General features: G+C 44.0%; 7 protein-coding genes across 12 annotated transcripts; 3 read left to right on the forward strand and 4 right to left on the reverse strand.

Moving 5' to 3' along the window:
• Window positions 1–96: 96 nt before the first annotated feature.
• Window positions 97–3,308, forward strand: LOC135346056 (SH2 domain-containing protein 5-like). Of its 2 annotated transcripts, none has more exons than XM_064543537.1 (9): window positions 97–223; window positions 345–506; window positions 856–948; window positions 1,089–1,166; window positions 1,230–1,376; window positions 1,807–2,375; window positions 2,518–2,677; window positions 2,916–2,974; window positions 3,034–3,308. In XM_064543537.1, the coding sequence occupies exons 2-9, from the start codon at window positions 354–356 to the stop codon at window positions 3,170–3,172; spliced, it is 1,398 nt and encodes a 465-aa protein (XP_064399607.1). In that variant the 5' UTR covers window positions 97–223; window positions 345–353; the 3' UTR covers window positions 3,173–3,308. The 2 variants fall into 2 exon arrangements, with proteins under 2 accessions (XP_064399607.1, XP_064399606.1); XM_064543536.1 differs by having other exon boundaries at window positions 104–223; window positions 348–506.
• Window positions 3,296–10,276, reverse strand: LOC135346049 (uncharacterized). Its single transcript, XM_064543526.1, has 10 exons — window positions 9,897–10,276; window positions 7,798–7,954; window positions 7,182–7,403; window positions 6,828–6,875; window positions 6,603–6,679; window positions 6,184–6,364; window positions 5,746–5,886; window positions 5,581–5,634; window positions 3,885–5,513; window positions 3,296–3,527 (listed from the first exon to the last, which is right to left on the reverse strand). Exons 1-10 carry the CDS (start codon window positions 10,034–10,036, stop codon window positions 3,471–3,473), a joined length of 2,706 nt encoding a protein of 901 aa, XP_064399596.1. The 5' UTR covers window positions 10,037–10,276; the 3' UTR covers window positions 3,296–3,470.
• A 9-nt stretch (window positions 10,277–10,285) lies between these two features.
• LOC135346050 (lipase maturation factor 2-like) lies at window positions 10,286–14,688 on the reverse strand. Of its 2 annotated transcripts, none has more exons than XM_064543528.1 (16): window positions 14,452–14,688; window positions 14,328–14,381; window positions 14,069–14,271; window positions 13,425–13,453; window positions 13,292–13,363; window positions 13,069–13,219; window positions 12,626–12,884; window positions 12,310–12,498; window positions 12,155–12,260; window positions 11,847–12,059; window positions 11,578–11,644; window positions 11,471–11,525; window positions 11,203–11,316; window positions 10,965–11,067; window positions 10,732–10,849; window positions 10,286–10,665 (listed from the first exon to the last, which is right to left on the reverse strand). In XM_064543528.1, the coding sequence occupies exons 1-16, from the start codon at window positions 14,555–14,557 to the stop codon at window positions 10,384–10,386; spliced, it is 2,121 nt and encodes a 706-aa protein (XP_064399598.1). In that variant the 5' UTR covers window positions 14,558–14,688; the 3' UTR covers window positions 10,286–10,383. The 2 variants fall into 2 exon arrangements, with proteins under 2 accessions (XP_064399598.1, XP_064399597.1); XM_064543527.1 differs by having other exon boundaries at window positions 11,847–12,062.
• A 22-nt stretch (window positions 14,689–14,710) lies between these two features.
• Window positions 14,711–25,260, forward strand: LOC135346052 (condensin-2 complex subunit H2-like). Its single transcript, XM_064543530.1, has 18 exons — window positions 14,711–14,916; window positions 15,584–15,685; window positions 15,749–15,804; window positions 15,877–16,021; window positions 16,615–16,737; window positions 16,795–16,927; window positions 17,017–17,256; window positions 17,366–17,476; window positions 17,587–17,714; window positions 17,857–17,938; window positions 18,004–18,102; window positions 18,164–18,243; window positions 24,036–24,137; window positions 24,235–24,313; window positions 24,368–24,453; window positions 24,506–24,766; window positions 24,818–25,043; window positions 25,093–25,260. Exons 1-16 carry the CDS (start codon window positions 14,800–14,802, stop codon window positions 24,650–24,652), a joined length of 1,830 nt encoding a protein of 609 aa, XP_064399600.1. The 5' UTR covers window positions 14,711–14,799; the 3' UTR covers window positions 24,653–24,766; window positions 24,818–25,043; window positions 25,093–25,260.
• LOC135346053 (TNF receptor-associated factor 4-like) lies at window positions 19,547–23,419 on the reverse strand. 4 transcript variants are annotated; one of them, XM_064543532.1, is made up of 2 exons: window positions 23,277–23,419; window positions 19,547–21,225 (listed from the first exon to the last, which is right to left on the reverse strand). In XM_064543532.1, exons 1-2 carry the CDS (start codon window positions 23,310–23,312, stop codon window positions 19,786–19,788), a joined length of 1,476 nt encoding a protein of 491 aa, XP_064399602.1. In that variant the 5' UTR covers window positions 23,313–23,419; the 3' UTR covers window positions 19,547–19,785. The 4 variants fall into 4 exon arrangements, with proteins under 4 accessions (XP_064399602.1, XP_064399601.1, XP_064399604.1 ...); XM_064543531.1 differs by lacking the exon at window positions 23,277–23,419 and adding an exon at window positions 22,931–23,091; XM_064543534.1 differs by lacking the exon at window positions 23,277–23,419 and adding an exon at window positions 22,405–22,566.
• LOC135346070 (uncharacterized) lies at window positions 25,043–25,994 on the forward strand. The gene is made up of 3 exons (XM_064543555.1): window positions 25,043–25,260; window positions 25,518–25,631; window positions 25,690–25,994. Exons 1-3 carry the CDS (start codon window positions 25,051–25,053, stop codon window positions 25,816–25,818), a joined length of 453 nt encoding a protein of 150 aa, XP_064399625.1. The 5' UTR covers window positions 25,043–25,050; the 3' UTR covers window positions 25,819–25,994.
• On the reverse strand, window positions 25,877–27,310 carry LOC135346059 (uncharacterized). The gene is made up of 2 exons (XM_064543542.1): window positions 27,235–27,310; window positions 25,877–27,182 (listed from the first exon to the last, which is right to left on the reverse strand). The coding sequence occupies exon 2, from the start codon at window positions 27,167–27,169 to the stop codon at window positions 25,976–25,978; it is 1,194 nt and encodes a 397-aa protein (XP_064399612.1). The 5' UTR covers window positions 27,170–27,182; window positions 27,235–27,310; the 3' UTR covers window positions 25,877–25,975.
• Window positions 27,311–27,402: the final 92 nt, after the last annotated feature.

The raw sequence follows: 27,402 nt of genomic DNA on the forward strand, positions 1-27,402 counted from the left end.
GCTACAGGAGGCTGTGGAGGAGGCTAATGTTGACACTTCTAGTCTCAGTCTTCGAAGTATGGCCCGCAAGACTAGGCTGGATCATAAAATTAATAACGATCTTTACCATTGTGGGAGTGGCTCATTTCACAGCTAGCTAACTCTAAACACACTGCTGTACATGGTGCAAGGAGGATCAAGTTATCTATTGAACAAAGAAGACGCTACCTAGAGGACCTGTTAGGTGAGCTCAATCCATTACCATAACCTCAAGGTTCCCTCCTTCTGAGTCTGCCAGCTAATGCCCTAACTGTACTAGCTTTGTAAAGCAGCCATAAATCATGCAAATTAGTTACTTTTCACAGCAGGTAGTGATGTATGCTTTGAAGGCTCGAGAGAAGCTCCACAAGCGTCAAAAAGATGACCACAAGGACCGGCATAGTGGGGGGGATCGGCACAGTGGGGTGGATCATGGGAGGCCATCGAGAGACAGAAGGCAGCCCAGCACCACCAGCAGAGATGCTAAGGTATGTCAGTACTATATAACTAGTAGTAGTCTATAGCTCTGTGTATGTGATCAGGTTATGCATATGTGACATCTATACAACAACAACACACTTTAGGTAGACAACGCATGCTTTGCTTTTGTGAGTGTTGGTATTTCAAGGTAGATATTTATAAGCTATTTCATTGTTGGGTTGTATAATTAGAGTGTCGTTTTTGGCTATTAGCAGTGTCATTAGATCAGCCATATTAATGGCACTTGTTTCACAGCATGTCTGACACTCAACACTCAAGTTGCCAATGTGTTTAATCATCATGGACACACTATCTAAGCATTTAATTAACTTGTAAATGTTTTTCCCACATATACAGTACATAGGCACCTTTTCCATTGAGATGAAGCCAAGTTGGAAGAATGACATTGGAAAGGCTGTCAAACACCATCTATCCAAACTCAAGACAAAGGTATTGTGATGCTTCTATTTGTGTACGCTGGCTGTGTTATTATTATTATTCACTGCATGTACTCTATTGTAATTATATCCTATGGGAATTGTTGTATAGGATGTACAGTTATAATATGGTTTCCATGGTAATCTACACAGGACTCGAGTAGCTGTCAGCTTCCAGTCTCAATCCTTATCAACATGGAAGGGGTCAAAGTCCTCTCGGCAGACGGACGTGTAAGTTTGATTCGTCCATACTATCCTTACAGCATCATTGTGACGTACCCATACTAATTGCAGGATCTGATAATGGCCCACGCTCTGCGGAGGATTCTCTACTGTAGTGTGGACAGCAAGAAGCACCTGTTTGCCATGGTGTCAAGCAACCCAGAGACAGGCCCCGAGGGGATTTTCTCTCATGTGTTTGCTACTGCCAAAAAAGACCAGGTGATTATTGCCGTTTAAAGTAGATGTACTGTTATGGAGAGATGGTGATGCTTAGGAATCCATATCATGTGTGTGTGTGTGTAGCTGTTGTTGGGGAAACTTTCAAGCATTACATTTTGCAGGAACTGTGTATGCGTGCGTGTGCGTGCGTGTGTGTGTGGTAATTAGCTAGCTATGGAATGCATGTTGTCACATGATACTCCTAGTCACATGATACTCCCTATAGTCTACATGCAGTAGCTCCCACTCTTTACTACCCAATGGAGCATATATTTGGTGAGACTAATTTCATTAAACCTGATCATTCACCCCCCCCCCCACTCACTATTTGCTTTCAGTACACTATTCAGAAGAGTACCACTCTGTGAATGCAGTATATATCGTGTACCATAGACCTCTATCATACTCTTCTATATCTTTGTTCTTTCAGGCTAACGAAATCAACGAGCTGGTCGGCAAAGCTTTCAAGACCAGTTTCACGAAGAAAAGCCTCAGGAGACACAAACAGAATGTCAAGGACACTCCATGGAAAGTAGTCACGCCCCAAGCACCACCGCCACAGCTCACAGTGACCAATGATCGCCCCCTTCCATCTGCTCCCCTCCCATCTGCCCCACCCCCTGATATTGCCCCTCCTCTGGATTTCCCTCCACCTAGATCTCCCCTGGCCTACAACGTAGACCACCTCCTCATAGAAGCCGGACTACTAGAGGCTGATATTGGGAGGATGAGAGCAAGAATCGCTGAGATTGATACTCAGATAAGAGCTGTGTCAGGAGTGGAGGACGCAGTGGTACAGCTCACAGTACAACTGTCCACTATTCACCAACAGGTGGAACTCAAGACTCGACGACTTGCTGTAGTACAACAAGAGATACAAGCGACCGAAGCGGCGACCAGTCTACCATCTTATGAGGGGCTGTATCCGACCATCCCCACAGTGGAGTTAGCTGGGATATCTTTGGAGGATGCTGATTGGTTCCAAGAAGGGTTGCCACGGTGAGCTAGTTGTTTGCCCATAATTAGCACTGTATGTATTCAAGAAAAGATAGTCTACTCTTGATGTATTGTTTTGTGTCATAATTATAATTATTAAGCTGTTTTCTTGAGGATAATTGCTTAAGTGTGAATCACTCTTTAGAGAGATTGCCATGGAGATACTGTCGTATCAGCCAGAGGGTGGGTTCATAGTTCGACGGAGCAGTAGCAACCCAGGATCTTATGCTCTCTCCCTGAAAGCCCCTCAGGGCATCGTCCATTACCTCATCGAGAATGTCCCTCCGTATGGATTTAAAATTCAGGTAGGAGCACCACACAACGTATAGCTAGTGTACTTCATTTTATCAGTTTACTTACTGTGTATATGTACATATAATATCGAAGCTTGTTAGTGAACAGTTTCCCCCACTCGACACAAACACTACACTACACACACACACACACACACGCACGCACGCACGTACACACACACACACACACACACGCACGCACGCATGCACACACACACACACACACACACACACACACACACGCATACAGGGCGGACAAACAGTGATGCCGTCACTGGTTGAGCTAATCCAGCACCTCACAGTCTACAAGTAAGTCATTCACCAGTAATAATCGTCGTCATCATCTATTCTTTCTTCACTATCTCCAGAGAGAGCCTCCCCTGTACACTGAGCCTGGACACATCCAACCCAAACTTCCTACCCGGCAGGGGGGCGGGGCAAGACAGTGACAGCGATCCTGATGACATTGACTTCGGACAACCCACTCAGTACCATCTGCTGCAATAGAAAACTAACAGCTATGTATAATAAACAAAAATGCAATTTTCTTTTTTAATTCATCATGTTTTTTAATTAGCCAACTATATTAAATGTTGTGTTATTATTATTTTGACTTTCCTATTGACATAGTTATCAAAGTGAACGTAATCACAAACCTGCTTTACAAACGCAACAATTATTAATTAAACAACATGACTGTGATGAAAGAAAAAAACAGTGCACGAGAGATCACATAATATTATTATTGAATGAGGGTAGTAGGCTAGGAAAGAATTTGTCCATTCTATAGGAGGCCATGGAGTCACTACTGGTTGGACCGAGGGTCCATCCCACCATTCTGCAGTGTCATGTCTAGTGATGGCTGCACGGGAGAGAGACAAAAACAGATGAAATATCAAAAGGGCATTAGTTTCACAAGTATTATATACCATACACAGTCATGTACACTCAGTTCTACAACACTACTGTAAGCTGGATTCATAAAATCATAGGAGAGTTGAAAGTCTTAAAATGCACTGTCATCATACAATCAGGTTATAGCTCAACAATGTAGTACACACGTCACTCACACACACACTCACACACACACACACACACACACACACACACACACACACACACACACACACACACACACACACACACACACGTCACTCACACACACACACACACACACACACACACACACACACACACGTGACTGACACACGCCACTCACCATGACTCTCTCCCAGAACTCCCCCCTGGACGGTTGGTGGGGGATCACAGCAGGGGAGAACGACTGACCAGACACCACACTCGGAGGAACAAGGATGTTCAGATGACCACCCATTGAAACGTCAGGGGGTGGCTGGGGGTGTGGTTGATTGGGTGGGGCTTCAAACGTAGGCTGCCAGCCCAGTAGTTGCATGTTGCCAGTGGGAATGGCTGCCATGCCCGGAGGTAGAGTGTTGGGACGAGCCACAGTCGCTACTAACGGGTGTGAGGATGGATGATGAGCTCTGTTGAGCACACCGCCCCTCAGCATGGCTTGAGGCGCATTTGCTAGGATACTTCCAGGTGGGATAGCCAACGAGGGCTCGGCGTATCTTCGTTGTGCATTATCTTGGTCAAAAGTGAGAGTTCTTCGACTGTTAACTTCTCGTTCATGTATAACTGGGACAAGCATTGGAGGAGCTCCGCTGCCGCTGGCTCCAGGTGACATAGACGCGGACGGTGTGCTGTGTGTGATGTGTGCAGACGGGGAAGACGTTAAGTCAATCACAGAAGACGTATTAGAGCCCATTTCCGAGTCAGAGATATTAATCAGCACGGGTAATCGTAGGGGTCCCCCCCTATCGGACAAGTTTGACGTCATAGGGCCACCCGCTTCGTTGGTGGGTGAATCAACAAGTCCCAAAGCAGCTGTTGCCAGCGTTCGCAGTGGAGAGCCATTTGAGCTGCTAGAGGAGTCATGTTGTGATGATATCCCCTGGAAAATGACCTGTGGTGACTCCATCATCGGGGGAGTGTCCAGTGTGTCACTATCCTGGTAGAACATGGGGGAGAGGCTATCGCGAGGAGAGCTCGATACGGAGCCACTGCTGTCAGAATGAGCAATAAGCTGCCGACGATTCGATGGTCCTGGTCCATTGTCCGACTGCACCCACATTCTTGTTGAGTCAGCATTACTATTCACTGTAGGTTGACTCATAGCCATTCCAATGTTCATACCAGCAGGCTGTTCCAAGGAGATCAGGTGAGCCGGCGGAAGAGCCACAGACGGTCTGTTTTGAATCACCCCCCGCTCAGTATGAACCAGAGGCATGGGAGCGACATGTGCGGTTTGAAAGTGCTGGTGGGTGGGGCCGAGGCTGTGAATAATGAGATCCTGATTGGGAGCCGAATCTTGCGTTGGTCCATGTATTACTGGTTGTTGGATGACATTCACACTGACCACGGCACTGGGGTTCGGGTTGCCAAGGGTAACGGCGACGGGGACGTGCTCATTAGTCATTGGGATGGGGAGACCATGTGTGACGACAGGTTGCATGGAGAACGGAGCGGCGGGGAGGGGGGCAAAAGTGTAGGGGTACGAATTGGCCGGTAGATATTGTGGGGGGGTTGAGGGGAACGTGAAGAAAGGGACACTGTTTTGGACCCCCCATGGGTATGTGTTAAAGCTCTGTGACGTCTGCCATGAGAGGAGGTGTGGTAGGATGGTGGTCGGTGGTGCGTGGAGCTGGTGGTGCATGTGAGGGTGTGGGGCGTTTCTGATGGAGACGCCTCGATGGTGGTACTGGTGGTGTTGACGGTGGTCGGCCATTGATGGGGGGTGAGAGCGAGATGATTGACCACCTCGAGAGTGCTGGAGAGGGGGGGGGTAGACAATAGTAACTAGAGTGCACACACCATGTGATAGTCATGTGACTTACAGAGCCAGAATTCCTTCCCCTGCGAGAATTTTGCTGTAGAGACTGGAGCTTTGCCTGTGAGTAGGGTAAGAGCAGATCAGTGAAATTCAAACGCAAGGTACACACTAACTTTAAAGAATGTACTTACAACTTGTGCAGAATTGCTGTAGCGTTAAGTGTGCTTACGTGGATCTGACGGACTGTGTGACTGCTGAGGTCAGCAACTGTGGCCAGAACTCTCTTCTTTGACTCACTCCAGTGGAAGTATAGAACAGTGAGGTCTTGTCGACTATTACTGCTCTTCAGATGCAGGCCCACTGCAGCACCCTGTTGACAGACAAGTCACAGATTAATAGCGGCTAACTTCCTGTACAGTGGAGCCCAACACACACACACACACACACTGCAACAGTAATCTATATTTGTTGACTATAATCAACTTTCTATTATGCTATAAGACAAAGCAACTTCAACAGCTACTAAGAATGACTAACACTGCAAGAGGCTTTATATATGTACTCCACACACATAGCTACAAAGCACTATTGTGCTACTGTAAGTAACGGAGTATCTTAATACGTAATACAGTGCTTCACTATAAATACATTCCACAAACATACTGACCTGGTCTCCTGACTTCCCCTTAAGCAAGTTGACAAAGACGTTGCTCCTCTCCTTGACCAGGAACTGGAAGAAATAGTGGTAGGAGACAACCTCAGGGCTCTTGAGAGTGTCCTGGAACACCTGGGCTGCTCCCGAGTTGAGTGTCATCACATTCAGTTGGCTGCACCAGTTTCCAGTGTACCTGAGTGGAGGGCGGGGGTAGCTAGGTGCTGCTATGGCAAGTACAGTATATTGAAAACAGTATAACCAGGAGACCACTTTGCAGGGTTAGGTTAAACACATAGACTCACAATACTCAGCTATTCAATACATAGACATAAGGAAATGTGTAAGGAAATGGAAAATACAACAAAAGGTTTAAGGACACACACACACTACTACTGCTACATGCACACAATACAACAGACAGACAGACTTACATGTAGGACTCCTGAGTCTCATCCTTGGCCGTGAGGTAGCCAGTGAAGGGAAAGTTAGGGGCAGTCCCTTGGTGTTTCTGTAGTCAACAGCAACAAAGAATGAACAACGCAGTCTAGCCAAAATGGACATTGTACATGTAGGTTCAACATGCTATGGACTATCCTGATCGAAAGTATGCATAGAGATCAAAAGGCTTTTACTGAAAGCGTATAATTATAGCTTACATTTATCTTTAGTTTGATGTGGCCAGTCCATTTGAGCACCTCGTTGGCCTGAAGTGAAATAGACGGTATTTGACCGCATGGCTCAATACACACACACATACCATGTACATGCAGTGCCATAGTAACACACTTTAGTAGCCAGAGGTTCATTGGTGCATTGAAAGGTCACGTAGGAAAGGCAAGTACCGTTACAGATACAAGACTTAGATATGTTGACCATAATTATCTACATGTACAAGTCATGTACGATAATGCTTTCAATCTAAACACAAGTCTAGTTATGGCCACAAAGTTAGCTTTTTACATTTGTAGCAGGAGGGTATTGTTCTAACACTGCCAATAGTTACAGCTTACCACTGAAATATCACTGAGGATAGACTTAGGGACCTTGAGCTTGGAGCAGTGTAAGCGATGTTCCTCCAACTTGTTCAGGATAAAAGCAACACTGCACTGAGGGCAAAGCTGCGGCTTGTTGAGGCAGGAGAGAAGGTGGGAGGATATGAACTTCCTCTGAGCAGAATGGCCACATTGGTGAGGACACTCTATATGTATCAGCTCACACAGCTGCGAGTGACTCTGCAGGGAAAGCAAGTACAACAGTGATGCTATATCCGTGTACTTGGAACTGGATCTAATTATGAGAGCACTGACAAGTGGTCAGGTATTTCCTTCAGAGAGGGTATATTTACCCCCCTATAAAAAACTGGTCTCAATGTCAGGTTTCAGCTAGGAATTCCAACCATGATGAGATCAACACATTAGCATGACCTTTGGTGGTACTATTCATTGTGTTGTAGGAACATCAAAGTTTGAGTTACCAAACACCACCAGATATCACACATGGGAACCAGATTAAGATCGCACAAAGCAAATTTGAGTATCTAAACACTCTCACCAGATCATACAAACAACCTTTTGAACACATACAGATTATATCACATAATAGTACTCAAACAATATAATTAACTACCTGTAAGTCTCTCAGTTCCCCGTGCCAAGAGCAGCCGTGTTCATTAGCTGAGCACAACACGTTGAGACAGAGCACCTCTCTCTTGGCAAAGTTGTCCTTGAAGAGTTGCTGATGCTCCACTGCCATGTTGTCCACTGGGCATCTCTTGCCAGTCTCACTATATAGAGAGAAATGCACACATTCATGTTGAGGTGCTTCAATGCAACTGGGATATTCTAGCTAGACTAGGGGTAAGTTAAGTATTGCCTCAGCAAGCAAATACACGTTGTAATCTCTAAATTTGAAGCTGAAACAAGACTAACTGTCTTGGGAAGCAGTACATGTGGTTATGGAGGGTCTTTGAGGGATAGATTAATTTAGGTATAATGTGAAGATGAAATGAATCACCACTATAGGAAATGGGGCAATGGGTGTACAAAGAGAAACCATTGCAAAACAAAGCTGGCTCAGATAACCCATACTATACACATAGGCACGCCCCTACACCACACTAGAGATCTAGAGCACCTCTCACACACACACACACCCTTTACACTAACATACATGTATCTGACCACACATCTTACACACCCCACACCCCACACACACACACACAAGCAACTCTATCTCTTACGAAAATCATTGCAAGTATTAGAGACCTCTGTATACAGGCCATAGGTATTCTTAGCTATAATAGACAGGTATTTAATACCAGATGATCTAATGTTTCCTTTCTTTGGGATGGCTTTTGATTAAGTTCTGGGTACTGGATCATGGATCAGACTTCAAAGGCTTTTATGTCACCATAGAAACAATCAGTGATGGGATGGATGCATGTACAGTGTATGTTCACCTCATAATCATGGGTATTTGGTAGCACAGGGCAGTTGGTGTGAGCAGCCAAGTAGCACACCCCTAGGCTATGCCAACTACAATATTTACAGACACACCATCACCACAGGACAAAAGAGAGCAGATGTTACAGATTGATTTGCAATGCCCACCCAAAGTTCATCATTGAAGCAAGGCTTCTTCTCACACACCCTGCACACACACACAATGCCAGCCAGGTGTGCACTGTTGACTGTATACCCTCAAAGAGTGGCAATAGACAACTACAAACTGAGCATTCCTTAAAGGGAACCTATCAACATTTATCCTTCTAGCATTAGTATAGCAAGCTATAGTGCTATCAGTGGATTAGTGTAGTTGTTGTAACGTAGTGACTAATAACAACGACCTCAAAGTATCATTAAAGGCTCAGCTCTGTTTGACAAGCAGTTATAATACATGTAGTTACAACATTCTAGGATATTGAAACTATGGGAAGGCATGGCATTGTTTAGTACAGTGAGATCTAGAGTGACCACACATATGTTGAGAGAGATGAGATCACTTTAATAGCTAGTATCTTTAGACGCTAGGGAATTCATGGCTGGAGCTCTCAACACTCATAAGAGACTGGGACACTCCTACTGACTTACTGGGTAGAGTCATTAGTGTGCATGGTGCATGGGTTGTGTTCCCAGAATGAATGAATGACTCTTAGGAAGCAAGGCAGACAAAACAGTCATCAACAGGTCAACTAGAGTGCTTCTCCAACCAGAGTGTTTCTCCAACTAGAGTGATTCTCCAACTACTCATCACAAGTCAAACAACACACAGTACTACGTGTATTAGCCTCGATTCCAGGCCGCTTTCAAAAGGGCTAGGGCCTGGGATCGAGGCTATACATGTATATACCCCAGATACTATGTATACCGTATTACTAGAATATTTTGCTGGTGAAAAACCTTTGCGAATGAGCCAAATGAGCAGAAAATTTGACACTTTGCGATCTAACTATTGCGTTCTGGCAAGGATCGTGTATTTACTAGTAATAATTATTTTAGGTTTTGCGGATTTTAATGTTGCGAATTGATCAACCATCGCAAAGTTCGCAAATGTTTGATGCTCGCAAAACATTCTAGTAATACGGTAAAAGTATCACCTAGCTATATAGCTCTAATTAACACTGTCAGACAAACTCACAAACACACACGCATATGTGACCAACGAAACATGACTACGACCAATCCCCAATCCGGTATCCCCACACACATTTTAATGGTGACACTTACCCAAGAGCTCGTGTAATACAAGGGGAGCAGAATCGGTGTCCGCAAGGTGTCTGCATGGGCTCTCGCAAGGCTAACAGACAGATAGGACACTCCAATCTCTTGTTGAGAGATGGTTCAAACTTGGCATCGTATCCTTCCATGGCTATCTCAGTAGGTCACACTAGGCTCTCCGGATCAACCTTTCAATTAGATTTGATACAAAATTGTCTGTACCGTGTACAAAGTTTCAACAGTCTATTTTCGAGGACATCTATGACAGAGAGAACTAACTAGACCTTATGACACGGCCAACTAATATAGTGTCGCGACAGTAACTCGATACAGAGTGATAAACGCAGCCATATCCATACACAAACTGTCATCATTCATTATGTGTGGGAGAGACAAAATTTATCATGGTAAACATCATCAAGTGAAGAACTCACAAGCAGCTTCAAAATCATGAATATAATTTATATACATCTACAGTCAGTCACTGACCATCTAACTACTGATTCTTGTTTTTGTGAACATGTCTTTTCTTAACGTCTCTTTCAATAGTTTCAACTTTTCCTTGTTTCCCTCTGACTGCACCAGGCGTTTTAGTCTCCCTACCAGCCTGTAGTAGTAGCTGGGACGACGGTTGGTCTGGAAACAGAGCATACATGGACAGAGTCGCCATTAGCCCAGTGAAAAACAGTGCCCAAAGAATAGTCGGGGGATAGTAGAAATCAGAGTAGGCCCTCAGAGCAACGAGTACGTCAGACAGAGGGGTGGGGGGATAGGAGTTCTGTCAAGGGATAGATATTACAATAGTGAGTACAGTTACGAGTCATGGTAATATATGGGCACTGACTTTTGGGATGAGGTAGTGTTTTGAGACAAAGTCCAACAGATTTTGGTTGTCTCGTGTCAAGGAAAAGAGGTAGTCACTCTTTACATTTCGTTCCCACCAAACAGAGGTTTGGTTATAGCTATAATCAAGAGTATATAGATAAGATTTTGCTATAATACATTATAGATAGAATGACCTCATGAGTATTCAGGCACTGTAGAAATGAAACATATACACTATCTAGTTTCACTTACAATGGTTTTTGATGGTCATACTCTGTAAATTGATATGTGAACAGTCGAGCACGAACAAAGGTAGGGGGTGTGGCAAACGGTGGAGGGGCCATCAGACGAATCACTGGGAGATGGGGGGGAGGGGATTAACAATTGAGCTAGTACTTACACCCCTATCACGTTTAGAGCTAACAACTTTTGTGAGCATATTATAATCTACCTCACAGAATATGTTGCGTGCATGTGTACATACACTCACCCTCTTTTTGCCCCAGCAGTAGCTTGTGGGCGAGGTGAACTAGCCAGGGGTTGTTCTGATAGGTACCGAGTGCTGCAAACCACATCTGCCAGTCAAGGCGAGGCTGGTGGGGAGCTGCAAGTGATGGGAAGATACCACTAACTTATAGAGTACACCTGTTAGTGGCCCTGAGAACAATAGGGGTAAAGCCAACAGAAGACAACCACTGAAGCAATAGAGTGGAGATTAGGAACCTAAATGAGTTACATTATAATGGGAGAATGTTTACCTACAAAGGCAGGTGCTTTTGTGACATCGCCAGGTTTGTACAGAAATTCATACTCCTGCAAACAAAGAAAGTGGAAGTTGTACTTATTATTGAACTCTTTCAAGTACCTTCCATTCCTTTTCGTCCATGCTACCCTCCACAATCAGCTCAGGACGACCATCAACACCAGTCATCCTGCATTGGCAGAAAGAAAGAGTAATTAATTTGGTTAAACCTAGATATCACAGATTTTGATATAAATTAGCACTCTATGTTTAAACATGGTATAAAATACTTTTCGAGATTGGTCAGCTCATTGAATTTGGACCATCAGAACTTTATTTAAAGACTATTACTCTAAAATGAAGCATTCAAAGGGAGCTAGAACTAAACTCACTTCCTGAAGAGGCCGTAGGGATTGGTGACAGAGAAGTGGTCCATGGAGTCATGCAGGGTACGGAGGGGGGAAGGAATGGTGGAGTAAAAAGTTCGGTCCAATACGCCAAAGGAGGGGAGAGAGATGGAGAACATCAGCACGACAGCCATTGTGAAGAGAAGGGTTTGGAAGAGAGACCACAGCTTAGCTAGAAGACCATACTGGAGAAACGAGCTGTGTGTGCGTGTAGAAGCAATAACTAGCTACACAGTACACGTGTGTGAGAAACAAGGAATTGTGTACATGTACATGTATATAACGTTGCATACCTGAGCAGAGCACTGAGTACTTCAGTAGCCAGTGATAGAGCTCCCATTGCAGCCAGGAGCGGAATGGCAGTTTCCATAACAATATCGAAAGACTCATTGGAAAAACCTATTGGAAACAATAATGACTGTGAGTAGATAGAGAGACTGTGACTTACCTATTTTGGTATTGAGAGTCTTGTTGCCCAGGTGGATGTTGAAGTAGTAGACAGTGAGAGATGCCAACACACCCAGCACAGTGACAAACACTAGTCGTTGCACAGTGCCGCGTACCATACTCCCATAGCGACCAAACAAGCCTCGACTCACTCTCAATGAAAGAGGGGACCCAAATGTGGTAGAGGTTGCTACATATACAAACACCAATCAGATAAATAAGTGTCATTACATGAATTTGTCGCATCAAATTCTCAAATTCGTGACAACATAAAGATGTGGTACCCACGCTAATTTCACTCTAGTACAAATTCTTACCGTAACCAAGGAAACGGTCATCCACGAGTGAGAACGAGAGAGTGATAGTGAGGAGATTGAAGAAGTTGTAGTTGCCAGTGGCAATGATGAGCAGTTGTAGGAGCACTTGTGCCAGGAACCCGAGTAGTCGTAGTGATCGTACAGGGACAAAGAAGAGGAGAGGAGTGACACTCTCTATCCAATATGTGCCCACCACTCCGAGCTTGAGTAGCCATGAGGGTACGTGGTGAGCATACCAGGCCAGTGGAGTGGGGATGCACTGTAGGGAGAGAGTATCACAGTACATAACAGGTGGTGTTGTATACACACACAACTTGACAGCACTGAAAATAGCTTGTGTACGAATTGAATACGAAGGGTAGGGGTCCAATTATGCACACAATAGCAAAAATGGCTGGTCTTCAGCATTACTATAGGCAACCTACATGAATACTCATACTCACCTGACTCTCAAAGTGGTGATAGAGTGCAGTGAGATCCCACCAGGTGGGGCACTGAGACTGCAACTTCACGACCCCTGAGGCAAACATGAGTCTGAAGAGTAGCCAGCGAACCAGCCACAATGTCAGTCCATCATGGCAACGGGAAGCTGGTCTGAGAAGGAGGGAACATTAAGAATTTAGTATCTCACCGGAGCTTTATTTATGCAGTACAGTGAGAGCCTACCTTCTCCAAAAGACAAGATTGAAAGGTGCCACGAGTACAGCGATGAAGCCAGCTTCAAGAAGGAGGCTGTCCCTGCACACATAGAGAGGCAGACATGAGTACACGTCTACGACCATACAGTCCAGTCACTTACCATTGAAACCACAGGAACACCTGCCCCACCTGCACACACACACAATGACAGAAAACTATCAAACAAGGAACACACGCTGTATGTCTATATAAGTGCTCTTGGTGGTATAGCTGTGAGCTGGCTAGGCTAAGGCTAGGCTATAGTTTAAAGTCACTTTCAAATTTCATGTCAAAGCTTTTCCTCGCTAGTAAACGATTCATCAGGACAAAATGAAAGAATGAAATGAGCGAACTTAGAAATGTAATGTGTGTAGGATGGTATTCCAGACGAAAGACACAGACGTACAAACACGTTTAACAGGTTATTACTATCATGATTAGGGCTACCTAGGCCTAGTCAACGAGTTTATTACTACTATGATTAGGGCTACCTAGTCAACGTTCATTTCATTCTTTCATTTTGTCCTGATGAATCGCTTACTAGCGAGGAAAAGCTTTGACATGAAATGATGAATTTGAAAGTGACTTTAAGCTATAGCCTAGTCTTAGCCTAGCCAGCTTACAGATATACCACCAAGGAGCACTGTATGCCCATATAAGGATAGTAGTAAAAGAAACTGTATTACATACAGTACACTGTCCTTGGCAAACAAAAAAGGATCCTATATAAATATATTCGTCTACACAGCTATAGAGCAGTAGTACCTTGTAGACAGAGAGGTACAGAGCAAAGAGTAGACCATAGAGCAAGGAGCATCTCATTGCTCTGAACACCATCATGAAGAGAGAGAGGAGTGCCCCTCCCACACACAGGAGTTCCATGGCAACGGATGGGGACAAGTCGACTGATTGGTGGAACTGTAGCAGCGAGGGGAAGGAGACGAGACGAACCCACCAGCTAGAGTTGTCTGAAGAAGAGATATCAACACCAATTGTGATTGTCTTTTGATGAAAAGTTTATTACCATTTGCCGGTAGTGCTAGGCTCACTGGCGTCAAGCCATTGTCTCCATACAGGCCTGAGTAGTGTGATACAGAGGGTTATACATGAATGACAAGGTTTATAAATTGATTCTCTGTACTATTAACCTGGTATTTGTGTGTAGAGAGAAGCAAAGGCGAAGAGGTAGGTGCAGGCCATTAACCACAGGAAAACCTGTCTGGTACCCTGATGCTTCTCTGCAGAAATGGCCATCTCGAACCCTCGAAGTTCAGCTTAGGTTAGACTTAGAAGCACACTGGAAGCAGTAGCTAGCTCTCAACCACAACCTTTGTCCCTGGCCGGCCCTGTAGGAAGTAGTACAGTGTAGAGAAGCCACGTGGCTCCATTGGCTTAGCGATAGCAAAGTGGGCGTGGCTTGTAAAAATTACAAACTTTTTATACAAGATTGTTCCCTTTGAGCTAGGTACACATATACCTACAGTCAGGGTACAGCTATGGCGTCTCAAGTGGAGCTCCAGAACAGATATGCAGACCTCCTGAAGCCCATCAAAGACCTCACCAGAAATTGGAATGTCGATGTTGCATCTCAACTTGAGGAGTACATAGAGGAGGTGTGTGCAGCTGACCACTGTACATGTAGCTATGGCTTGTATGAGTACCTATACCGGGTCTGTGGGTAGTATCACATGAATCGATAAGCACTAGTGACTTAGGGTATTCATCACTACAATGCTAAATCTGAAATGGGCGTACAGTGAAACCCCTATATAAGGCCACTCCAAGTGATACTCTGGTTTCTGGTCCACCGCCCGCATCAGATTTTATTCTTGGATTTATATCTCATTATTGGATTTCTATCTCATTATTTCTACTACGCATGCGCAGAATGGTCCATGTGGTACAAAATAGTGTGATAATGATATTCATTTGCAAAATAATGAGGTGAAATTGATAATGACATAATGAGAAAAGCCGCCCGCCCGCATGCAATTAGAAAAACTTCAGGACCAGAAACCAGAGTGTCACTTGGAGTGGCCTAACGGACACCTTTGGGGAACAACAGAGGTGGCCTTTTGTTGAAAGTTTTTTTGTACACAAACTGTTCACTTAGGACCTGGATGCCTAGTCTTTATATAGCAGCTGGCTTTTGTTTAAGGTTTGTCATTAAGAGAGGTTTCACTCTGGCAGGGACAACTCTATTAACGAGAACCTCACTCATTTCCCACCCACACATGAGATTGTACTGGTAAATGCATCCGTGCTAATCCTCCAATGCAGATAGCACAGATCACCATTTCTTTTGACGATGGAATGACAAAGATGAACTTTGCTGAGGCTGCACTCCTCATTCAAGGCTCCACCTGTGTCTACAGCAGGAAGGTGAGCCTATGCCCTTACTAATGAGTTGTGAGAGCTCAATACCGTTTGCCCCACCACTCCTAGGTGGAGTATCTCCATGCTTTGGTCTACCAAACCCTTGACCTCGTTGCCAACAAGAAGTAAGTAACTGTTCAAAAACAGTCACAACCATTATATTAGCTATACTAGAGGTATGTTTCAATCATCCACAGGAAGCAGGGCCAGACCCTGCCCACCAATGGGGACGCTGACGCTGACCTCTCGTTTGTTCAGAGGATGGAGGATGATCAGCTGTTGTCCCTCGACGATATCCCAGTAGCTAACAACATCGACATGGATGAACAGATTGTTCCAAGAGTGAGCAATGGCAACTGTATCCAATCATAGTTGCTAATAATGCTGTCTCATCAATTCCTCCTCTCATACACAATTGTACTATACAACTGTCCTTGCCTTCTTCTAGTTATAATATTCATTGCCATACAGAAGTGTTTAGTATCCATATATCCATCACTCCCTCCCCACCCCCCCTCCCACACACACACACGCACAGTCTGTGTCAACCTTTTGTACTACAGTAGAACCTCCATTATTTGGCCCTCCATTATCCGGAACCTCGATTATCCGGCTTGGTAGTTTTCTTTTTAAATAAGTTCAGAAAATGGGCGTGTCCCTTAAATGCGCATGCGCGGTGCAGCTGTTACTATGGAGACAGGCCTGCTTACCTTCTGTGCATGCGCAGACAACCATGTGGCACTGCTGTTTATCAATAAAGTGGGTGGATCAAGGCGTGGTTTATCTATTCGATTATCCGATTATCCGGCCTGCCTCTGGAATCAAGGTGTCTGGATAATCGAGGTTCTACTGTATACCTTAACTTTTATATTATTCATTGTAATATAGTATCCATATGTCTACCCCCCCCCCCACACACACACACACACACACAGTTTGTGTCAACCATCCCCCGCACTCCCCTCTCACTGGTTCCACTAATGGATTATGAGAAGACCAACAGTATACCTCTCTACAGCAACACGGGGGAGCTCATTGGAAGCCATCTCGACTTCAAGGTACTTACCCCCACTTATTTCCCCATCCTCACACCCCTCACACCTCCGCCCACACAGATGAACACCAGTATCATCCACCCGTCGGGAGCGCTGTTATTGGAGCCATTGGAACACCTAGTGTTGCAGGTGGAGCTGAACGACGGCCGCTCCATCGTCATTAACCAGCACACACCTGCACATCACATCAGCAGTGAGCTATATAACTCTGTTACCTACTTTCTAGTCTACGAGAGCCCATTGTGACAATAAAGGTGTTATTGTCATTACAACACCCTCTAGGTCTCCTCCCTCCTCTGGCATCTGCTGGAGCCTCACCTGTCTTGCCGGACCCTCTCCCTGACCTGGACGATAGTGTATCGGTGATGGGCGGGGCTTGTTACCAGACCACACCCTCTCCAGAGCCAAGCCGGAGGGAAAGACGAGTAAGGATTGCCGAAGAGCAAAAACCGGACAATCCGTGGGCTTTATTGGACCCTCACGACCCTGGCAATGGAACTTGGAACAAGCCGTTCAAGAAAGGTACATGTACTTAGCTGTTGAGATCAAAGGATCTTTGTATACCATATCAAAGGGTTTCCTTTGCTACTGTAACCACATCAAAGTCCTTTGATTGTGTCTATTAATTCAGGAGTGACATATCGAGTGCCCCAATCACTCAAGAATAAAAAGGATCGTAAAAGGAAGAAGCCCAAAACATCCACACCCTCAGAGCCACTGGCAGAGTTCATAAGGAGAACATGTAAGAACACAAAATAATATTGTGCATAACGCCAATGTGATCCTTGTGAAAGTGAATTCATGTGTCTAAATTTGTTCTGAAATGACAATACTTAAATTTTTTTCTTCTAGTTTACTCCTGCTCGTGGCAGTTCCCCAAGAACCTTCTCAAGGTACCACTCTCCTCTGAGTTCGAGGCTCATTACTGGGAGGAGCAAAAGAGGAAGAGGCTGCAAAGAAAGAGAGAAAACCTTGCTTTAGTGAGTCTATATTAATATCGTAAAACAATACACAGTAAAACTGCACGTCCATACAATGCTGCTAGTGGCCTGGAGTCCCTTGAAACACAAGTACATATCATACAGTTACATGCATACTAACCTCCTCCCTCCCCCTCCACAGAAGCGGCTTGGTCGAGATGAACCTGAGAGAATAGAGGAAGAGGATGAGGACAGTCTAGATGACTACCAGCCTCTGGGCGGAGGTACGGAGCGGTCTATAGTCCTATACAATAGTCTACCCCTCCCCCCCCCACACACACACACACAGACCCCCCTGATGATGATATGGAGGCTGCCGTCGAGGGGGCTTTCGAGGGATTCAACCAGTCTGGGGGGCACAACCCCTTCATGGGGGTGGAGCCAATGGGTGAGAGATTCGTATAGTTGGCCATTGAATTGGTAATTTATTATTATTATGCGCTTTTCAGCATTGGACGACTCTAAGAGTGGTTTCCATGGTGAAGAGAGAGTGGTCCAATCATACGAAGACCTTGTCAGAAACTATGTGGTGAGCTACAGTACACTACATCTACCTGTACTGTTTAGTCTGGCTCAGTATTCAGTTTCACTGTACACATAACCTATACACATAATTACTATTGGTATTTGTATGATAATTAGCGCTAAGATTAGACACTAGTTGATAAGATCTACATGGGAAGTACATGGGAAAAGTGCCTCAGAGCAGGTATACTATGGGACTTAGTATACCTGCAAATTTACTTAGTATACCTAGTATTCCGTTGTCAAGTAATTGTATTGTAGTCAAGCGGTTTGCGCATGCGCACTAGTATCTAGACACTGTTTTGGAGGTGTCCATGTGATTTAGAAGCCCTCAGCCACTTTAGTACCCTCGCTACGCTCGGGATACTAAATCAGTGCCTTTGGGCTTCTAAATCCCATAGACACCTCCAAAACAGTGTCTAACTATTATATATTTGATGAACATTTTTGCATTGGCTGCATGCAGAACTCAAAGAGTGGCTAATGATCGACCATGATTGTTGTTAAAAACGATCGATGCCAAAAGTTCAAGCCTAAGATTAATGGCTGCATCAGTAGAGTATTGCAGCTCTCTTCTCACTGTTGCAACTACCACTTGCAGCTCTCTTCTCACTGTTGCAACTGCCAATAGCTAGCGTTCTAGTGCAGAGCTAAGTACTAAGTAGAGTAGCAACACTCCATGGACAAGTTTGGCTACACACTCTTCTGAAAAGGCTGCAATGGCATTCCAAAACTAGGCATAACTCGAGAACGAAGCATTATTTTGCAAATCCACGAATTAAAATCCAAGTAAACATGACTAGAATCCTATAGAAATTCTTACTTGCACTTGATTCATCCTTGAGCAGCTGTAGCAGTCTACACAGACACACAAACACACTACCGTATACCTCGCTTGCGCTTGCGCACCGAGGCATAATGAAGGGGTCACGTCCAAGTTATGGCCAAACTATAGTTTCATTCTATGACAGTAGAATGGCTCAAGTACCATAATTATTACTAGAATGTTTTGTGAAAACCTTTGCTAAGAGCCAGAAAATTTAACACTTTGCTATCTATCTTTTTGCGTTCTGTCAAAAATCGGGATTTTATACAAGCACCGATATATGTTTCTTTTGCAAAGCAATCACATTTTCGCAAATTTGGATGATTATGTTTGATGCTAGTAAATCAGTTTTCTATATAGCTCTTATTTTGAGTTGTTCACTTCATGGTTGGAACTTCACTGCCAACCATTACTTAATAATGTCTAGCTCAATATTCATGTACACATAACCTGTATACATAATTACTATCTCATACGTAAATCATAATTAGGAATAACATGATTATAATTATAAAAGATCAGTAATTCTAACAAAACATTGTGCACATTGTGTATATATAAGCCCCCTCTGCATATTTTGTAGGTATACAAAACTCCATGTGTGTGTGTGTGTGTGGTAGGCAGTAGTAAAGTGTGATGCACACAGAGGCTAGTTAAATACAGGGGAATTTGGAGTAAAATAATAATAGATCTATAATAGTCAGTTTGGTGCCAAAAGAGTTACAGAAATTCGGATTCTGCATATACTTTGAAGGTAACAGCGTCGTAGAAGAGCATCCACTCCTCTACCACATCGTGACGTGCAAAGTTCTCGCATTTTCTCGCCTCAACCATCATACCTTCCGTGACCCTCATCTGGGGGGTGTCCTCGTGGAAGTACATGTACGCTTTGGGGTTGGGGGGAACCCCCTCGTTTGGACTGCCGCTCTCGAACGTGTCGCTGCTTCGGAGGATTTCGATGATTAAATGAAAGGGGAGCTCAACCGGCCAGTTTAAGTCATCGTCGAACTCTCCCCTCATCAAACAGAGTGAGGCAGTGATACAGGAGCCTTGCCCAACACCGTTGCCATTAGAATCGATTGCAACGCACATTTTGTAGCCGTCGGCAACGTAGAAAGGAGAGCTGTACCAAATCTTGCCGGTACGCTTGAAGTCCGAGTAGTTGATCATTTGGAACGTGATTGGCTGCCCGATTTCTTGCAGGTGATAACTGTCGTCAGTGAGCGAACGAATCGAGTGTACGGCAAATCGTTGGTTTTCAGTGCACGTTTTGATGAGCTCTTCAACGTTTGTACCAATGGCCGTCAATCTTCGGTCGATTAATTTTTTTCCGGACTCTTCTCTTGTGCGAACTTCAGACATTTCCGCTTGTACCTTTCGTAGCTCTCTGTCTGCTGACTCGGCTCTCGAACGAAGAGCATCAAAGGACTTGGTGACCATGTCGAGATGGTACTGTGTGTTGGTGCTCATGTGCTCCTGGAAATCCTTCTGCACAATCTTGACCTGGCATCCGGCACTCTGGAATGGACACTGGACTGGCTTCATCGGACAAGTCTGCTCGTGCTTCTGGAGCTCCGATCGTTTCACAGTTTTCTGGCCACAGTTGTAGGGGCACTTGACTGGGTAGTTTGGGCAGACGCCATAATGACTGCCGGTGATGACCTTGTACGTATTCTCAAGGCTGCAGTACTGACATTTGACTCTCCTCTGAATGCACTGCTTCCCAAGATGCTCCTTGATGTCCTTCCTCGAGATTGTGTGCCCGCACTTGTTTGGACAGGGGATTCCTTCGTAGGCACACCCCTGAGCGGCCGAGAGATGATTTTTGAGCCCTGTCATGTCCCCCGTCCACTTACAGCCCTGTTTCTGATGAGGGCAGTGGATCTTGAGCTGGTTTATCCTTTGTTCGAAATGAACGTCTCGGAAATGGTTGAAGCTCGGTGTGCGGCAGGTTGGGCAGGTGTAGTTGGAATTGATTCGTTTCTCGATGCAACCTTGGCAGTAGTGTTGTCCGCAGCACACCACTTGTCGTGGGTCCTTCAAGACTTTGTTGCACATCTTGCAGACAAGTTCGTCCGGAATCTTCCCTGAAAACTCGAACGAGTATCCATTTTGTGTGCTCTGTTGTTTTGTCAGTGTTCCACTGTTCATTGTCATTATCTGTGTTGTGTAGAAAGTATAACAGTTAGCAAGTTGTCTAGACACTGTATAGTCACCATGTGTGGCATGTGTGTGCGTGGTATCAGTTACCATGTGGTTGAAAGGTTGATTAACTGCCTCTAATGTATCATGTATGAAGGAAGGGGAGTGTTGCCAATGTAAATATTTAATGTAACACAAACTGACAGTGATACGGTTGAGTGGTGTAAGTGAGTATAGTAGTGGGTAGCTGTCAGTAAGTCGAGTAACAATATGTCGCAAGGACACCTAACTCTTACGAAACTTTTTTAATTAAACTAGCCGTGGTATTGTATCTTAGCTACATGTAGAGGGGGCTAAGCAAACTGTTAAATTAGTTGTCCAACCCTACAAGTGTGGGTAGTAACATTCCATGGATACCTTGCTTGTGCTCTGATGTAGGACCACACCCAAATAGCCTGTTATCTAAGCTTTGTTGCACGTGTAAATGGACTATTGCACTACAGAACCTACTAATTGAATGTCGTATTTGACAACTTTTGTCTAGATTTTCATATGTTTGGGGATTGTGGGCTCAATGGTAGTCACTTATTAGCCATTTGTTTGCTATCACTGTTGGCTTGCAAAATTAGTTTTGTCTACCACGTACGTACATGTGCTCTATTCTACTAACTAATTAATCATTTCTATGCATGTCGCGTCACTAGAAAGCTTTTCCACGATAGCTTCAAAAGACTCTTGTTCCCCTTGATATTATGACCCATTTTCAAACAGAATGGTATCTGGTATAAGTATCTTATAGTGCCAAGGAATTAAGCTCTCAAACTATACATATATTAAGCTAGTATACCTGTACAATAAGCTTTACAATAATTATTGTTATAATTAGCTGCTACAGCCTATAGTGTGTGTGCTAAACAATACAAACCACTTGAGCTACTTACTAGTACAACATCAACTACAAACACCCACTTGTTCTTACAAATGTACAAGCCAAGTGAAGTAAGTGGCCAAGTGAAGTAAGTGGCCATTTCTAGACAATGCATACCTTTGTAACTTTATTCCACACTGAACTCTCCATTAGATCAACTCTAACAACTTCAGGATTGCTTTCTAGCCTAGATTAGACTGTGTTAGGCTTTATATTGGGCAACACCCACTGGAAGTTTGGTCTATAGCTACACACACAAACAGCCTCACCTCTTAGTACTCTCCCATATGGCTTTTGTTGACAATGAGTGTTCAAATGTTTGTTGATAGACAGTCAATAAGCTTTGCATTCAAAATGGGCTTGCCTAATAGCTAGGATGTGGGTGTATCACTAGGTACTCTTGTGGTTTTGAATAGCGTAATGCTCAGGGGAGCCGTGAATATTGTTAGCCCTACCTAAGTACATTCCTAGTGCCCATGATGTTATACACCCCCATATCACATTTTCATACGCCTCCGGAACTGGTTATTAAGTCATTTGATAAGGTCATAAGCTAATTAATCGTGAGGTCAAAGTACAGGTTAACTGTCGGCTTCTAAAATTAAACACTGACCACTTAAAGTATGTGCTTTTAAATCTGTTGTAGCTAAATCAATCTTCATACAGAGTATAGAAGGTCTGGCAATGCCAGCCATTATGCTTTAGTCTGAAATAAATTGCTACAGCCAATTAAATTAAATTACACATGAATAATTATACTCTCTACCACATGAATCTGTTCTAGTCTAGACTGACTTTATTCCTCTCTTTCGCCGAAATGAAACGGATGGAGTCTGTTCTGGTACACATTTGCTCTTGCTTGCTCACTAGCTAGTACTACTAAGGTGGTCTCTGTCTGTCTTTCTATGCAACTGGGGCTAATAGCGCAAACGCCTCTCTATTTGTTTACTCCCCAGTGGGTTGGTAAGCTCATGAATATTGTTATAGTTGACCACAACACTGGGAGGTACGAAATGCCTCATTAGCTAGCTATTCGCAATAATTGTTGTTCTGTAACATTGAATCATTTCATTTTCTGACTGTGCTTTCTTGTCACCTTTGCATTGGCAGCATACCAACCTGTTAACACTATCTTACTTACCTTTAGTGGAAAACAGTTGCTCTGAGTCTTGAACATAACTTTGTACGTCTTGTCTTGCTAGTTGCAGTGGTAATGCAATTCATGTGCTACACAAATACTAGAAGTTGTGATTTTAATACCCTTTTGGGTATACCTCTGTACATGACATCACTCCCACCTCAGGGTCTCATTTCTGTTATTGGATACTCCTGTATATTGAGCGCCTGTAATCCCAGTATGTCACAGTCTGTAAAGTGATGACTGTTTGAGTAGGTGATTGTTTGACCACAGGAATGAGACACCCGCTGTCCCCAACCACGCAAAACGTGGTATATGAGACTGTGTATATGAGTCCTCTCTATTGAAATATCACGCACACTTTGTGAAAACAACCTGACACTGTTGTTGTACATTGCATCAATGTGGCTAGACTAAGTTACATGCACTTATTGCAAAATAGTAGGTTGTTTGGAGCATGTTTTGTATAACCATCGTTTTATGTTTGTATGTACGGTGTCTTTGTTCTCTTGGTAATGTGTACTTGTTGGGAGTGGTAGTCATAGTATTGAGCAATGGTGGTGTCTACAACCACAACCTGCCTGTGCATGATTAGACTAACCGTACATGTAAGTGAACCTTCATAACATAAACATTTAGGAACTTTATGCATTAAGTATGTGTGTGATAGTTTACTGACCCCCTGACCCCAGGATAGAGTGTCACTGCCTCCTCATTTTCGATACATACAAATGTATATAATAATGTGTTCATTTCCTGCAGGAATCCACCATGATGGGTGTGGCAGCGTACATGCAACAGACTGACCTCTCCAAGAAGGTCCAGAAATGGGAGGAGAGAATCAAACCACTTCTCATCAAGGAGGTATTATAGCAACAATCGCTTGTGGTGTGTGCATAGCAACCAATCACTTGTGGTGTGTGCATAGCAACCAATCACTTCTTTGTTTATGTACCCTCAGGAGCAAAGACCTGTGTTTGACATACACAAGTATGGTGTCAGTGTTATTGACCAATTCAAGCATTCAGATCCTGACAAAAGTTAGCCCTAATTATTAAAACGAATGCACTCTGAACACTGTTGTTCGTTTTCAGAGAGAGAGCAGATGTATTTTAGAGAGATAAGTAGGAACAAAGCTGAGTCAGAGATTTGCAGACTCTTTGCGGCTACTCTGCAACTGGTAAGAGTGCATGCTTTCATAACTTAATTATTTATTTTTGCTTTTCGTACAGGCCAACGATGGGAATGTGCTAATAGAAGCAGAGGAACAGAGCAACGGAGAACAAGTGGTCGATTCTATGAAACTGACTTTACTATCCTCAGAGATATCCCACAAAGTGTCTGAGTTTACTGCACCCTCCCAAAAAAACAGTAGCTAGTGTAGCTAGTTAGCAATTTTATTAATTCGATTTTATTCTCATGCAGTTTTCCATTCCATGTCAGGTTATAAATCGAGGGCGTGTTTTGATAGAGGAATTCCCCTCCCAATAGAGGTGGGGCTAGTTTCCAGCGCAACAAAATTAATGATATTCATTGACTCATAGGCCAGCAAAGGAGCCCCACCCTCTTTGTGCAAGTTTTAAAATGGATTTCACTCCTGACTCCATCGAATTTGCTGGTTCCTTGGGAGAGTCTCTAGCAAGTAATTCAGCACCTGAATCTGTCATTGACTGTTCTCTAACTGTTCAAGAGCTAACTCCATGGGAGAAATGGGTCATAAGAAAAGCTCAGGAGGAAAAAGACAAGAGGGAACAAGACCGACAAATTAGAGTATGTAATGGTTGCATCAGAACATAATTCAAAAGAACATTTCTCGCAGCAAAAAGAGAGAGAGGCTGCAAAGATAGAGAGGAAGCTCCAGCACGAGAAGAGAAAGAAGTGTGAGAAGGCGTACGGAGAATGGCTGACAAACAAGGCCAGGAGACAAGCCACTAGTGCTCAGAGAGAGAGCAGTGCTCTCAAAGATAAGCTCAAGGAAATTGATAAGGTAGGTGAGTCATTGCTTTACTAATAATTTATGTAAGATATAGCAGTGATTTGTTGCTGGGTAACATCATCATGAGTGCATGAATACAGGGTACATTGAATAGGTGTAGCTATATTATGTACCATAGGCAGACGGTCTAACCATCTAACTAAAGAGGCTAACACAGGTTGAACTATATACCAAATGGAACTTACTGGTTCTGGCCGTATTACAGATGAGATTTACCTTTTACAACTTTAATGCTTGTATTCGCCCAGAAAAAACATGCTGTTGAAGACAAAGCTAAAGCAGGCTATGAGGAATGGTGTGCTAAGAAGAAAAAGGAGAAACTAGTTGATGAAAAACTGAAGTTTGAAGAGCAAAAAAGACAGGTGAGAGTTTCCACTTAATGTGAGAGCTCATGTTACTGGTTTATGCTTACTCCTGCAGACCCAGATGGAGCAAGAGAAAAGGGAGAGGAGTGCGAAGGCATACAGAGACTGGATGAGAGTTAATTACAATAGACCTGTTGAAACAGACTGTTGTTACCATAGATTTAAGGAAAGACAAACATTTTAACTTCAACTCACATGCATCAGATCATCATTTTTATTAATTAACAATCAAGTTGTCCATGTAAAAATGTAAAACCTTTTCCATGTAAAAATTAAAATCAAATATATAATTATATAAACAAGTTTTGGGGTTTTGTTACATTACTACATAATTATGTCTATCAGTTCTTTTGTATTCCACCTGTGCTTCTTAACCACCGACCTACTTCAACATCTTTCTTGAGCATCTTCTTGCCATGCTGTTGAGCTCCTCCCACAACGTATCGGGTGGTTGTTGACATCCAATTAGTCTCCTTTGAGCGGTCGAAGGGGTCAGTGGGTGTCCAGTACCAACCATGGCTCGTCGGCGTATACCAGAGAGGCGATACGTATATGCTCGTGTCAACGGACACCTTTTGAGTTTCTTCTTCCAGACCACCTGTGACGGTGTATGCTCGGGAGTTTGCATCAAGTTTCGGAGGCTTGGGACGGGCAAATCCTTTGTCGTCAGCTTCAATTTCCTCTTCATCCTTATCATCTTCATCCATGGGGCTCACAAAGATGAGGCTCTTATTATCGATGGACGCACACTTTGCTAAGCCATGCTCGACAATTCTCAGCTCAGAGTCGGGGTTGAATCGGACGGGATTGGAAACTAGCTTGACTCCAGGTCTAGCGCTGTAGCAGTGCATTCGAAGAGCCTCTACAAGAACTTTTGAAGAGAGAGCAACGTCATACTGGCTGGTATTTTGAGGTGCTTTTCGTTTGTGAAGCCCGATCACTTTCCCATCACGCAATGCAAGAGGGGAACCCCAAGAGCCAACATCAGAGGAGCTAGTGTGTAAGATGTCAAATCCGTTGTAGCGAAGAAAGGTACCATTGGCAAACCGGGTCTTGTTTCCAGATTGCTGCTGTATGACTAACACCTCTTCCCCTCGAACTCCCTCCCAGTCGGTGGAGAGCGTTAGAAACAGTCGCTTGTGTTTCTTCAGTTGATCCACCTCTGTCTCTGTGATGTGAATGAATGTGGCATCAAACATAGGGCATGTGAAACGAAATCGCATCTGTGGATCCATCCGAGTTTCGAAAGATCTCTTCTCTCCGGCAACATTTGTCACAAAAGATAGTGTAACTTGACCAGACTGAAGCTCATTGGAACCCAGAGTGTAGTTGTTAGTCAGTATACCATACACAAAGTTCTCTGGATCATTCTCCAGGGGAAACTTGCACAAGAAGCCAAAGCCCCATGATTGTTCAACACCCACTTTGCAGACAGCTTTGTGCAGATCAAAGAGGGAGCTGAACGGGCTTGTATCACTGGTAGCTGTCCCCATGTACCGCTCATCGTCGGTTTGCTTTGATGCACAGCCTCCCATTTCTGTCTATCACCTGCATAAAAGCAATGTCACCATGCAGCAACATATGAGAGAATAGAGCTTACCAGTTAGATTCTATGCGTTGCCTTTCTCTAGCTATACTACTATATATGTACTTACCAGCCCCACCCCCCTTTGCTCTGCTTACCAGCCCCACCCCCCTTTGCTCTGCAACAAACACTCCCACCTTTGACACCTGATCACATAATTGGCTCAATAAACAATTGGATGCC

Source organism: Halichondria panicea, chromosome 13 (assembly GCF_963675165.1).
Source record: "Halichondria panicea chromosome 13, odHalPani1.1, whole genome shotgun sequence".
NCBI lineage: Eukaryota > Metazoa > Porifera > Demospongiae > Suberitida > Halichondriidae > Halichondria > Halichondria panicea.